Raw genomic sequence first — 13,557 nt, forward strand, 5'->3', positions numbered from 1 at the left:
ACATAGTGGCAAATAAAAAGTTTTTCTATTTCTTTAAGTGATGTGGTATTGATAGACTAGTCACTAGAGCATTCAGTCGTAACAGAACACGTATAGGTTAAATAGTATATTGGCTACTAGAAAAATGTGGTACTGGTGTGTAGTTCGATATGTGGTATGTGATTGATCATACAATCAATTAGTGAATAGTTAAGTGTAGTATTTTCCATAAAAATCATAAAAGGGAACTTTAATTTTTACGATTTATTTCACGGTTTATTTTTCACTTGCCTTGGAAAGACACCACATCTAACATCGAGCTCGGTGTAGTGTGTATTTGGAAGACTCTTGATTCAGGCGGTGTTTCTGTTCTCCTGTCCCCAGCGGCTTGTTGCGTTTGACGCGTAACCGGAACATGTATGCCCGCGGCGAATTTGCGTTGTGCTTGGACTCTGTAAATAATAGGAGGACTAAAATAGTCACTTTTGGTGAATCATAAGATTTTCTTATTACAAATCGGATAAAAAACTGTATAGAATTCATAAAAAGAATTTTTATGAATTCTGTATATATGTGTGTGTTAATATTTTCGTAAGTATTAACAGATACACATAACAAACATTATAAAATTGACTTGGACAGCTTACAAATACTCCGTCAAGAAATAATATATCTAATATCATCCAGAACTGGAAAAAGATTCTAACTACATATTTACTTCCATTTCTAGATCTACATCGGATGAAGATGATGATAAAGAAGTGTTTATAATAAAACGCTCTTCCATAATTTCTATTACTTTATCTGGTTTCGTAGAATCGTTTTCGATTTTGCTGACTTTGCACACAGCATTTCAGACATTACTCTGGCCCAATTTCAGAAAAAGCTTCTTCCACTATTTTTTTGATATCCATAGCAGGTCTATTAACATTCTTCTCCGCAACTTTTTGTTTCATTATAACCCAAAATCATTTCTATTGGATTTAGTTACTTTAGGTAGTTCAGGATTTAAAATATTTTTAATTTAAAGTATCAAAACGGTTATGTCCAATTTACCAGTGAAATCTTCCACGCACTTCAAAGTTGAAGATTGCGATGTGTATGATTCTTCTTCATGCAATATTTTTCTATACACATTGTTAACAACACCTCTTGCTTGTGATCGCAGGAGAAAGGAGAAGTCCAAGATGATGCTTTTCAAATCTTGGTAAGTTTTGCTGGTACATATCAAACGCATGCATGTCCAGATTTAAATCTAATTTTGTGGCATAATCAGCAAGTAAAACATTTCTTTTTCTTCGTAAAAATAATTCAAATGTATTATATTATATCCGTCATAAAATATAAAGGTCCTAACATATTGTTTTTTTAAGTTATTAAAAATACCTCGACTCCCACATTTCTGTTAGGATGGACTTACCGGAGTTTGATATGTATCGGCTCAATTAGAATCTGTTCTTTTTTGCATTAATAGTTTCTCTGTGCCTATTATTAGTGTCGATTAAAAGGATGAAATACATAACAAACTTGTTAAAAAACAAATGAGAGGAAACAATGACATTTTTCACCACCATGGTTTTGTATTAATCATTTACCTCGATCTAAATGATTTAATCAAAGATTTTTTTAGGTTTCTCCTTTATTTGTTTAAGAATTCTAATCAAAACGATGTATATGAACGCTTATATCCATACTAATATTTTAAATGTGAAAGTAACTCTGTCTGCCTGTCTGTTAATCACGCCTTATGGTCCATTGAAATGTTACATTTTTTAGGCCTGACCTTGCGTTTTTTAGAGGACGCAATTTTATTTTTTTGATGTGTAGGGGGGGTCAGTGTGAAGCCAAAACCAAGTTTGTGGGGTCGCCACCCTTGTCCCATGGCCGCCATCTTGAAAATAGCGATTGAAATGGTTTAAATGGTAATGGTACTCACTTCGGAGGGCTGTAAAACCTTAGCTATTTACTTAATGAAAAAATGTTGTAAATAAAAGTTGTTCTTCGAAAAACAATCTACAAAAATAGTCTGATATAATTTCTTCGTAAACTTATAAAAAAAAGTTTTATTGAAAAATATAAACATCTCTAATTTCTGAACATTTTCGCTTATAACTTTTGTTTATAGTTCTACAAAAAAAAATTACTGAACCTAAGTTGTAGAGAATTTGCAACAAATAATGTTAACATTGTTTTATTATCAGATAAATAGTATAAGATATATCGTAAAAACCATTTCAACCGCCATTTTCAAATTGGCGGCCGTGGGACAAGGGTGGCGACCCCACAAACTTGATGATAGCTTCACACTGACCCCCCCAACACATCAAAAAAATAAAATTGCATCCTCTAAAAAACGCAACCCCAAATATAACTTCTCAATGGACTAAGAAATTTGGTATAGAGATATTTTAATACCCGAGAAAGGACATAGGCTACTTTTTACCCCGGGAAACAGGAACCAAAAGTACCAAAACCCCTTTAATAATTATAATTAAGTAGCATTTGACTGATTTCTTAATCTGATAATATACATACATATATGCATTATTCAGAACTAGAACAATGAACTTTATTCTGGGGTAGGAACCTATTTAATTAAAAATATACCGGCCGAATTGATAACCTCCTCCATTTTTTTGAAGTCGGTGAATAAATATGAGAGTAATCTATCTACTAATCTAATATTGTATTTAATTAGAACACAGTACATAAACATTAATAAAAATCATTGGTGTGTAATGTATGACCGTGTGTAATGTATTAAAAAATAATATGGTAAATTTTCATTATTTCGCTGTTTCGTTTTTCCAAAAATATTACATATTATAAAAGTAATTATTATCACATAAAGATTATAGAAACTTTTTCAAATATGGCTTAACAATAAAACTATGGTAATGGCAGTTATCATTTTTTTCGGGAGATATTATCACTACATAGTATAAAACAAAGTCGCTTTTTCTGTCCCTATGTATGCTTAAATCTTTAAAACTACGCAACGGATTTTGATGTGGTTTATTGTAATAGATAGAGGGATTCAAGAGGAAGGTTTTAGTATATAATTTATTAGGTTTTAGACAAAGCGGGCGAAGCCGCGGGCGGAAAGCTATAATAAATACACGTGCGTTATTTAGGTACTTACCGTCTCATGGTGAATGCGCTGAATGCTGATGCTTATGTTGATTAGGTGATACCGGAGTTCAAACGTATTCTATTGATCGGGAACTGTATCTGCAAGTTAATTGTTTATAGATAAACCAAGTTTTAAATAAGTTCAAGTCAAAAAGTTTAATATTAACTAACGTATTATTGAAGTATTAGGTACACTGAATTCTTGTATAATAAGAATTCTTAAAAAAAAGTTTAAACGGTTTCCTATTATTTGCAAAATACAAACCTGCAACATCAAATTCATTGCAAGACTCCATTGATTGACCCGCTCACAAAATGCCGCACACTACTGACTGCACAGACGCCACAGAGCAAATGGGAGTCGTTATAAACCAGTTAAACTTTAGCCAGTAAGTGTTGCCATGCCTGATTTTATGAAAAATAGCAGAATATTATGTGCCAAAAATCGGTAGAAATTGGTAGAATCCCTAATGAAAAATTGATAGATCCACTACTACCCTAAATTAATAGGTTTTTAATTAAAAATAGATAAAATCACTATTATACATATACATCACTACCTAGTATAAAACAAAGTCACTTTCTCTGTCCCTATGTCCCTTTGTATGCTTAAATCTTTAAAACTACGAAACGGATTTTGAAGCGGTTTTTTTAATAGATAGAGTGATTCAAGAGGAAGGTTTAAGTATATAATTTATTAGGTTTTAAACAAAGCAGGCGAAGCCGCGGGTGGTAAGCTAGTTATTTATATACAATACATTATAGTGACTTTTTCTGGCCTTTCGTAGCGGAGTTTCTGATCTTTGACTCCACGTACCTTCTCCATTCTTATGTACAGTGTTGTGTATTTATCTATTTATAACACTTTATTATACAAACTTAAGTATGACAAAAATAATATTACAAAAAAAGATATCGTTACAAGAGCCGGCTCTTGTATATTATATTTTATTATTATATATCCTTATTGCTAAGCAACAATCTCTACTAGGGAACCTCATGGGAGAACAAATGTATGAAGTTTATGTAGGTATAATAATATGTATGTGCATCGCTGCTATCAGGCCACGTGTCCTGACGCGAGTTTAAGATTTTATACCCAACGCCGCTAAGGAAGTTTTCACTTCAAAAATGTTATTATTAATGGTGTTGAAAATTAAAAAAAAATAGGTAGTTATGATTCCTAAAACTTAATAGATATGGCAACACTGACCAGTAACTACATAATTGCTACCACGCCACCGCTAGGGTGCGCCGTGCGCCTGGCGCCAGTCTGTGCCCTGTGGCGCCAGTGTGTCGCCTGTGGTGTGTCGCCACTCGCCGCGCCGCGCCGGCGCCGGTCGATTTAAAATATGGCCGTTAAAACCATAGATCTCGGAGCAATTAACAAGCCATAGATAATCTTCTACTGACTTAAGCGTCTTATTTACGGTCCATCTTGACGTACGTCCCGCCAAGGTCATACACGATGCACGACGCAAAACGACAGTGAATAGCGTTGACGTACGTCAATAATTATTATTATTATCTTGCTGGATGTGCACGACCAACTTTTCATCCAGCAAGCACCCCCACCACCGCGAACGTCGTGCAGATGGACAGTGAATAGCGCGGACGTACAGCAGATTAGTGTTGCCAACAGAAATTAATGTAAATACTTGGAAACGTGGCATAATGATATGATTTTTTTGTGATTACTTAGTGAGTACATGAGCAAGCAAGAAACGGTTATTTTTGATTTTTATGTACACAGGAAATCCCAATTATCATTACTTTTGGATCAACCTTGTACACATGGACAGTTTATATTCAGAAGTTATTATTTTAAAAGAACTCCAAGGCGAATTGTTGAATAACACAGATTTTATGCAAAAGTCCACTGCAGAAAAATGGCAATTTATTTAAAAAAAATATCTTGACGAATTTGTTTGTTTAAAAAAAAATGATTAGCTATATACTCTCTGTTCCCGCCACTTTAGCATTTACTGAAAGAGTCTTTTCGGTCATGAATGTGAAGTGGCGGGAAGAGAGAAACCGAGCTTCATTAAAAATTAATTAAAAATGAGCTCTTGAAATATATAAATTTAGATTTGGAATGTTTGGATTCATATAATTCATTTAAAAATAATGAAAAATGTTGTGTGGTTTTATGAAACCACGGTAAAAGTGAAACTGTTCGAACGGTTCCGAACACTGCTTTGTGTAGAGCATGTCGCGTGACGGTCGGTTGCCGAGTAGGTATACCTACTCGGCAGCCGCGATACACGCGACATGCGCTACACAGACCAAAAAGTTTGAGACGATGTAATAAAAGTTTCACTTTAAAAATTCTTAGTTACTGCAAAAAGTACAAAAAAATACATTTTTAAAAATATTTATTTACTCTGTATTTACCTCCTTTAAAATCAGATATACTCTATTTCTTCAAATAAAAGTTGGCAACCCTAGCCATGCTTGATGCGCGCACGATCGTCAGTAGGATACATCCAGCACCGCGACCTTGAGCCGACGTACGTCGGGGATTGACCGTGAATAAGACGCTTTAAGCGTCTTATTTACGGTCCATCTTGACGTACGTCCCGCCAAGGTCATACACGATGCACGACGCAAAACGACAGTGAATAGCGTTGACGTACGTCAATAATTATTATTATTATCTTGCTGGATGTGCACGACCAACTTTTCATCCAGCAAGCACCCCCACCACCGCGAACGTCGTGCAGATGGACAGTGAATAGCGCGGACGTACAGCAGATTAGTGTTGCCAACAGAAATTAATGTAAATACTTGGAAACGTGGCCTATTGATATGATTTTTTTGTGATAACTTAGGGCGTATTCAGAAAGAAAGCTTGAAACTTATAAGCGCTTATCGGCGCTTGTCATGTTCATATATTTTCCTGTCAGTGCTGGTAACCCGCGCAGGAAAATATATGAACATGACAAGCGCCGATAAGCGCTTATAAGTTTCAAGCTTTCTTTCTGAATACGCCCTTAGTGAGTACATGAGCAAGCAAGAAACGGTTATTTTTGATTTTTATGTACACAGGAAATCCCAATTATCATTACTTTTGGATCAACCTTGTACACATGGACAGTTTATATTCAGAAGTTATTATTTTAAAAGAACTCCAAGGCGAATTGTTGAATAACACAGATTTTATGCAAAAGTCCACTGCAGAAAAATGGCAATTTATTTAAAAAAAATATCTTGACGAATTTGTTTGTTTAAAAAAAATGATTAGCTATATACTCTCTGTTCCCGCCACTTTAGCATTTACTGAAAGAGTCTTTTCGGTCATGAATGTGAAGTGGCGGGAAGAGAGAAACCGAGTTTCATTAAAAATTAATTAAAAATGAGCTCTTGAAATATATAAATTTAGATTTGGAATGTTTGGATTCATATAATTCATTTAAAAATAATGAAAAATTCTTAGTTACTGCAAAAAGTACAAAAAAATACATTTTTAAAAATATTTATTTACTCTTTATTTACCTCCTTTAAAATCAGATAAACTCTATTTCTTCAAATAAAATTTGGCAACCCTAGCCATGCTTGATGCGCGCACGATCGTCAGTAGGATACATCCAGCACCGCGGCCTTGAGCCGACGTACGTCGGGGATTGACCGTGAATAAGACGCTTTACTATATAAAAATAAGTCGGGTTTTCCTTCCTGACGCTATAACTCCAGAACGCACGAACCGATTTCCACAGTTTTGCATTCGTTGGAAAGGTCTCGGGCTCCGTGAGGTTTATAGCAAAGAAAAGGTGTCTCTGGTGGCGAAACGGAGTTCGCCGGGTTTGCTAGTAGTGCTAGTACTGTATAAATGGTTAAAACATAAGTACCTAGCGGTAGTGTCTCTCACTCTCAGTAATTATAAGTACATCCTTCAAGTAGGCAAATTTTTTTCACCATCTATTTTTTCAGATTTTTTCCAACTTTGAGCGTTTTCACACTATCCGATCGGATATCGGATACAATTTGCCCTTTCACATTATCCGATAAATTCGTTCCGATTTCATCATGAGTGCTGCCAGAAATTTTTAGAGAAAACTAAACAAAATTGCCCTAATGTATATTTTTTTTTATATTAAAAAGGTATGATTTAAAAAAATTCAACTGATAGATCGTAGTTGTACCATGGAAGAATATAAGTAAAAAATATATTGCTCTAGTGGCACAATCCAGGGAGGAAACAGGGGACTACGTTTGTATGAAAAACGGCTTTTTTGTTTAAAGTACAATGTTCAACGCAGTCAAATGCCTTGGAGAGGTCACAAAATATCCTCAGAGCATTTATTAATGTTTCTCATGCTTTATATATATGTGTTAGCAGTGCAACTCCAGCATCTGTTGTTGAGCGACCTCTTTGTGAAATCAAACTGTTTGGTGTGCAGTAAATTATTAGATGCAAAGGGACTAGTCAATTGGTTTAGCATTAATTTCTCGAATACCTTAATGTTGGTAAAATCGAGATAGGTCTATAGTTGATACAGTCTTCTTGATCGCCTACCTTCAATAGAGGCTTCTCTTTTATAAATCGACCCAGTAGTTATGTGTATTCTTTGAAAATTTTATTATAGAGTATTGGGAGAGATGAAGCAATATACTTTGTAATAGAGATAATTATACCTTGATATGTAGAGTGTCAATATATTATTAAAAATAATTTGGAAAATCCAAAAGTGCACGCCTCATAATTTTTTTTAATAATTATTTATTAATTATTATTTTTGTTTATTTAATTACAATTAAACCACATCGAATCAGACCCTGAAAAATGAAAGGGTTCTATTCCTGAGCATACTCAAGCGTAAGAGAAAAAAAAAGACTCGATTAGTAAAGTATTTCGGTCGCTATCGTGATAACAAGAAAATCCTCCGCACATACAGACACACGGACGTCCAAGACAGAACTTTTTTAAACTGTTTTTTAACTAGTTTAAATAACAAAAATGACATCAAAAATATCATGAATGTTAAAAATAGTGTTTTTTCTTAATATGTGTGTGTATGTATTATCTTACAAGTGCAATGTATGAAATAAAGACATAAAGACATTTTAAGTTTGAAAAATCAGATGTTTTGCGCGAAGTGACAGTAGTACCCACCTCAACGCTTCGCTTATGAGGCGTGCAAAAGATAACACGTATTCATATTTTTATCTGAGATATAATTCACTGGGATATTATAAGAAAATAAAGGATATCATTGTATTTGATACGTAAATAAATTAGAAATATTAATTATTATTAAGGGTAATTGAAACTCAGTTTTAGCCATATTTTAATTTATTTCAACATCTCAAGAAATGATCATCATATATTATTTCTATTGCAAATATTTAAGCCGAGTATACCATAGACATATTATACTTATTTAATAAGTAGATATGTAACATAAGAATGTATAAAAAGCGAGTTAGGTATAACGACATATTACAGATCTATGGTAATTGGTAATAAAGTTTGAATGTTACTAAGACATACGAGTACAACAATAACTATCTTAATAAATCAGCAAAATTGCAAAACATAATATTAAAAAATATAATATGAATAGAGAACGAAACGGTGTAAAATCTATAACTTATTAAAATAAATTATTTGACTTAACATAATAAAAGGCATAAGTACCAACAACATAATTATGTATAAAAATTAAAAAGTAAAGACTAACTATCTTATTATGCATGATCATGCAGTAATCGACGCGTCACTCCATTAAAAGTTATAACTTAACTGAGCCAATATGTATTATACGGATTATAAATATGTGCCAATCTCTATAGTCTATAATTATGGTACTCCCCGCATTTAGCCTAATTTGGGAGTTTGTTGTACATAACATTTATAGTTCGTCGTGTTTTGGTCCTGAGAATTCTTCGTGGCTGATGAAACCGTTCTTATCTTTGTCTTCATGTTGGAATATTTCTTCGACTAGTTTGTCATGGCTCTCGAGCATTTGTTTGATGTCTTCGCTAATTTCAGCGCCGTCGGATGGAACCATCTGCTTCTTCAGATATTCGCTGACCTGGCAAATAAAAATAAGTTTTGTATATTAATTATCTAATAGAAATAACTTATTTACGTACTTAATATAAATTGTTAGGCACATTTTAATACCTACATAATTTGATACAACGCCACCTAGTTTGAAACCAAGTAAAGCTTATACTGAGAAGACTGGATAGCAATACTTTCTGAAGTTAGGTCACCCGGCAAACGTTGTCGGTTGTTCTAACAGTTAAACCAGTAATAAAAAAAAGACGGGTTGCACTCCGGGAGTGCCGGCAGAAGTGAAAACTTGATTATTAACGTTGAGCATGTTTGATATCCATCCGTCTTACGCTTTTTCGATCAGGGTCACGTGTCCTGACGCGAGTTTAGGATTTTATACCCAACGCCGCTAAAGAAGTTTTCACTTCAAAAATTATGGATGGATGGATTATATTATGTGAACATTTTAAAATTATTTATTAAATATTTATAATTATTTCTCAACTATTGAAGAATTTGACAGCAACGGAGGGAAAATATTGATTATAATACTGAAATTGAAATTTATATAAATAAGGCTATTTATGGTATTCAAGCAACCAGCTCATTGCCGTGCACTAAATACTTTAGAAATTACAGACTGTCCATGCGTAATTAATTACATTTGTATGCAGATGCGGTAAGATCCCATCACCCGTATAATCGTGAACTGACCTCTTCTCTCGACAGCACCGAGTCACGATCTGTGTCCATTGCCAAGAAGGCTAACTCTATACTCACTTCTTCGCGGGACAGCATGTTGTCCTTGTCAGCGTCGATCTCTTTGAATACGTTGGTTGTTGGGGGCGAGTCGCCGATGTTGATGAGTTCCACTTCGAAGTGGAGGGTGGCGTGGGGTGGGATCACGTTGCCGGCCCCGCGCTCACCGTACCCGAGCGACGATGGGATCACCAGCTTTCGTTTTTCACCTGAAAATTATGGCAGTACCTTAAATCACACTGTTAATTAACTGTTTTTAGTTTCAACGCTGTCAACTGACAGCTCGACTCGAAACTTTATAATTATTAGTAAAGATTTGTAGGTATCTACGATTGTGTAAGAACAATTTTTATAACTAAGTATTTGAAATTGAAAACTTAGATTATTATTAGTTTACGAGTCAATTTATCCATACAGTAAAGATTAACAGAATTAAAAATCAGTATTTTCTTTATAAAAGTTTATCTTGGGCCATTCGTGCACAAGGCTACTCAAATATCTTCGTTTTTAGTCTCCAAGAGACTACCGCTATACAAATGCATTGAGATTCATACATAGATAATATCTATATATTATGATAAAGACTAAATAGGCAAGCGTTGCGATACACTGTTATGTGTACGAACCGTGCGCTACTCGAAACTCGTGATTGATACTGAATATAGTAGCTATAGCATATAGAAATATAGCAGCATACTGCATACGTTAGTAACGAAGATTTGGGTAGCCCTGTGTACAAAGGGGTTTACGTTTATTATGTCGAAGAGAAAATTACTTACCGACACACATGTCAACGAGACCCTCATCCCAACCTTTGATCACCTGACCGGCACCGAGTTGGAAAGTGAAAGGTTGGTCGCGGTCGTAGCTGTAACGAAGAAATGAATAGTTAGCAAGATAGAATACCGACATCGGTCATTAAATTTACAGTAATAACTTTCAAGTACTTAGTAGTAACTTGTAAGTCAATGGAAAATAGTAAGCAAGATAGAATACCGTCATCGGTTGACATCGGTCATTAGATTTAAAATAGTATTGTTGATAACTTAGGTTGATAATGAATTGTGTAATTTTAATACTAACATAGTTTTTAAGGTAACAAGATACTAACAATTATATGGATATTGCAATTATCTGAATTAAATCAAATAAATAAATAAATAAATTAAATTTACAGTAATAACTTTCAAGTACTTAGTAGTAACTTGTAAGTCAATGGAAAATTCGTCAGCTAATAAGATTCAGTAGGTTATAGATGCTGTTGCGTTACTTTCTAGGTTCCAGCTGACGAACTTTCCACCGAGATACAGCCAGCTGACACTAAATTTCATTTATAGTAGCATATAAACGATCACCAGGTAAATTTTGAGTTGAGAGGAAATCACTGAAAATTTTTTATTTCTCATGTTCAAGCTGCCAGCTGACGTATAATCCACCATGCTACGGCCAGCTGACTTTGTTCTTCTTTCAAGATAATAGATAAAATATAATATGACAAATTTTCTAATGAGAGGAAAGTCCCGCGGTCCCGAGGTATTTTTAAATCTGTAATATCTTCGAAAATATTCACTTAAATCATACGGTGTAAAGGGCCATATAGATCTATATTAAATGAACAATGTATTTAATTGGTTAAGGATTAATGCTGTATTGGTTAAAATCGCTTCGAAAATTAGCCATTATTTGTCGTAAAAAGTAAATGACAAAAAAAAGTTATTGTGGGTTATCGATAAGAAATAGACATATACCATCACGGACTTTTCTGTAGACCTTTTCAATGTGTATAATACTTAGTACATTATTTTGATACAACTCGTTGGGTTCAGCCTGCGTTTGCAATGTAAGCGGAAAAAATGTAATTTTTTACGACATCACATTAGAAACCTCAAAAATAACAGTTCTTCTCCACTATTTAATGGATGTTATTATACATATAAACCTTTCTCTTGAATCTCTCTATCTATTAAAAAAAAACCCATCAAAATCCGTTGCGTAGTTTCAAAGATTTAAGCGTATAAAGGGACATAGGGACATAGGGATATAGGGACAGAGAAAGCGACTTTGTTTTATACTATGTAGTGATTTCTCATGAGATTCTGTTATTTGTATTATTGGATTTTAATGTATTTTTTTTATTATTTTGGGCTCTGTTTTGGATTGCTTTAACAGGTGATTTTAGTAGTAGTTATGGCACAATATATTTTTAACTAGCTTACCGCCTGCAGCTTCGCCTGCTTTGTCTAAATATAAATTATTATATACCAAAAACTTCCTCTTGAATCACTCTATCTATAAAAAAAAACGCATCAATATCCGTTGCGCAAGTTTAAAATATTTAAGCATACAAAGGGACATAGAAACAAAGAAAGCAACTTTCTTTCATACTATTTAGTGAAGAATAATAATAATTAGCTCTGCTGCAGACAAAAATATCACATACAGAACACCTAGTAAAAACATATTACACTATTACAGGGTGCACATGGTGCAACTATTCATGTATTTTGACAATGCGATCAGGCAAAAAGATAAATAGGTGCCGAGGATCAGAACACTATTACATAGCCCATTGTTTCGGAATACAGGATACTGCATCGAAAACTGTTCACCTATATCACAGAGATTTTACATAACCGTACCCTCCGAAATTTTATAACTAAACTTTTTTGTACACTTACGATTTACTTCTTGATAATATGTACTTATTTTATTTTTTGTCTTATAACTGAATCTAGACTGATTAAGAAAAAATTTGTAGGTACTTAAGATTAGAACGTCCGCGTCGATTTTTAAATATCTACTTTTACGTACGTACCTACGACAAATTTTCTAAGTGAGAGTGTATTGTATTATATTTTGGACAAAGTAATGACAACAAAGACAGGTTTACATAGAATGTCTGCATAGTACCTATCTTATAACCGTTATATCATTTAGCTGTTGATGACACCAGGGAAATTGGTTCTACAATAATTTTAACCTCAATAGGTACCTTTGTTTTACACAAAATGGGTTGAATGCGCTATTCACAGATGTTCAGACAATGCGACTATTTCTTGCATAGTTAGAAATAAGTATCTTCATTGAAAACAAAACATTTGTATTTATAATTAATAAAAACGTAAATTTTTCTGAGGATTCCTTTTAAGGCGTTACCCGGCAATTTTGACTATGTTCAACCTCTATAAAGTCTGGTACAACATAAAGCACAATACCGAAAAAAATATATAAAATAGGATGGTCTTTGATCTTTAATTGCTCGCGAGGATTTTTTTCCAAAGTTAATAGATTTCTAGAAAAAAAAATGTGCCGTGGTCATCGATTTTTCCGCAAATACTCTATAAACTTCGTAACCTGCTGACTTAGAGCTCTGAAAATTTTATGTTTAATAAATTATCAGTTACACAACAGTCCCTGACGAGGATTTTTTGTTTCACTGATTAGTATCTTTTTAAATACAAAATGCGAGGAAAAAAGAAGGTGCAGCGGGAGAGGTTTGAGATCCGTCTAGTATGGTCAAGGTTATTAGCGCATGTATAAGCCTTAACTAGTTACATTTTATATAATCTATAATATATTTATCACTTGCGACGGGTTTGTTGACAATTAAGCCCTTTATTTGGATAGCCATCGAGGACAATGGGCCATACTTAATTAAAGCCACTGACACTCTGTAGCTCATATAT

The 13,557-nt window shown here is 33.8% G+C and overlaps 1 protein-coding gene and 1 long non-coding RNA gene across 3 annotated transcripts in view; both read right to left on the reverse strand.

The window, feature by feature from the left end:
• Nucleotides 1–125: 125 nt before the first annotated feature.
• Nucleotides 126–3,393, reverse strand: LOC149491165 (uncharacterized). The gene is made up of 3 exons (XR_016316069.1): nt 3,377–3,393; nt 3,122–3,210; nt 126–431 (listed from the first exon to the last, which is right to left on the reverse strand). It is a non-coding gene; the product is annotated as an uncharacterized LOC149491165 (long non-coding RNA).
• Nucleotides 3,394–8,386: 4,993 nt separating this feature from the next.
• Nucleotides 8,387–13,557, reverse strand: part of Fkbp14 (peptidyl-prolyl cis-trans isomerase Fkb14) — a 41,157-nt gene continuing 35,986 nt past the window's right edge. Inside the window, exons 2-4 of one of the 2 annotated variants that reach the window (XM_089710662.1) lie at nt 10,651–10,739; nt 9,827–10,080; nt 8,387–9,146 (exon numbers count right to left, since the gene is read on the reverse strand). In XM_089710662.1, coding sequence (XP_089566788.1) covers nt 8,964–9,146; nt 9,827–10,080; nt 10,651–10,739 — 526 coding nt within the window. In that variant the 3' untranslated portion in view covers nt 8,387–8,963. The remainder of the gene's footprint in view (nt 9,147–9,826; nt 10,081–10,650; nt 10,740–13,557) is intronic. The other variant, XM_089710730.1, reaches the window with a different exon arrangement.

The sequence above is a fragment of the Colias philodice genome, chromosome 1, assembly GCF_061535455.1.
Source record: "Colias philodice isolate Cphi_HAF_F1 chromosome 1, ilColPhil1 Martin Lab GWU primary, whole genome shotgun sequence".
NCBI lineage: Eukaryota > Metazoa > Arthropoda > Insecta > Lepidoptera > Pieridae > Colias > Colias philodice.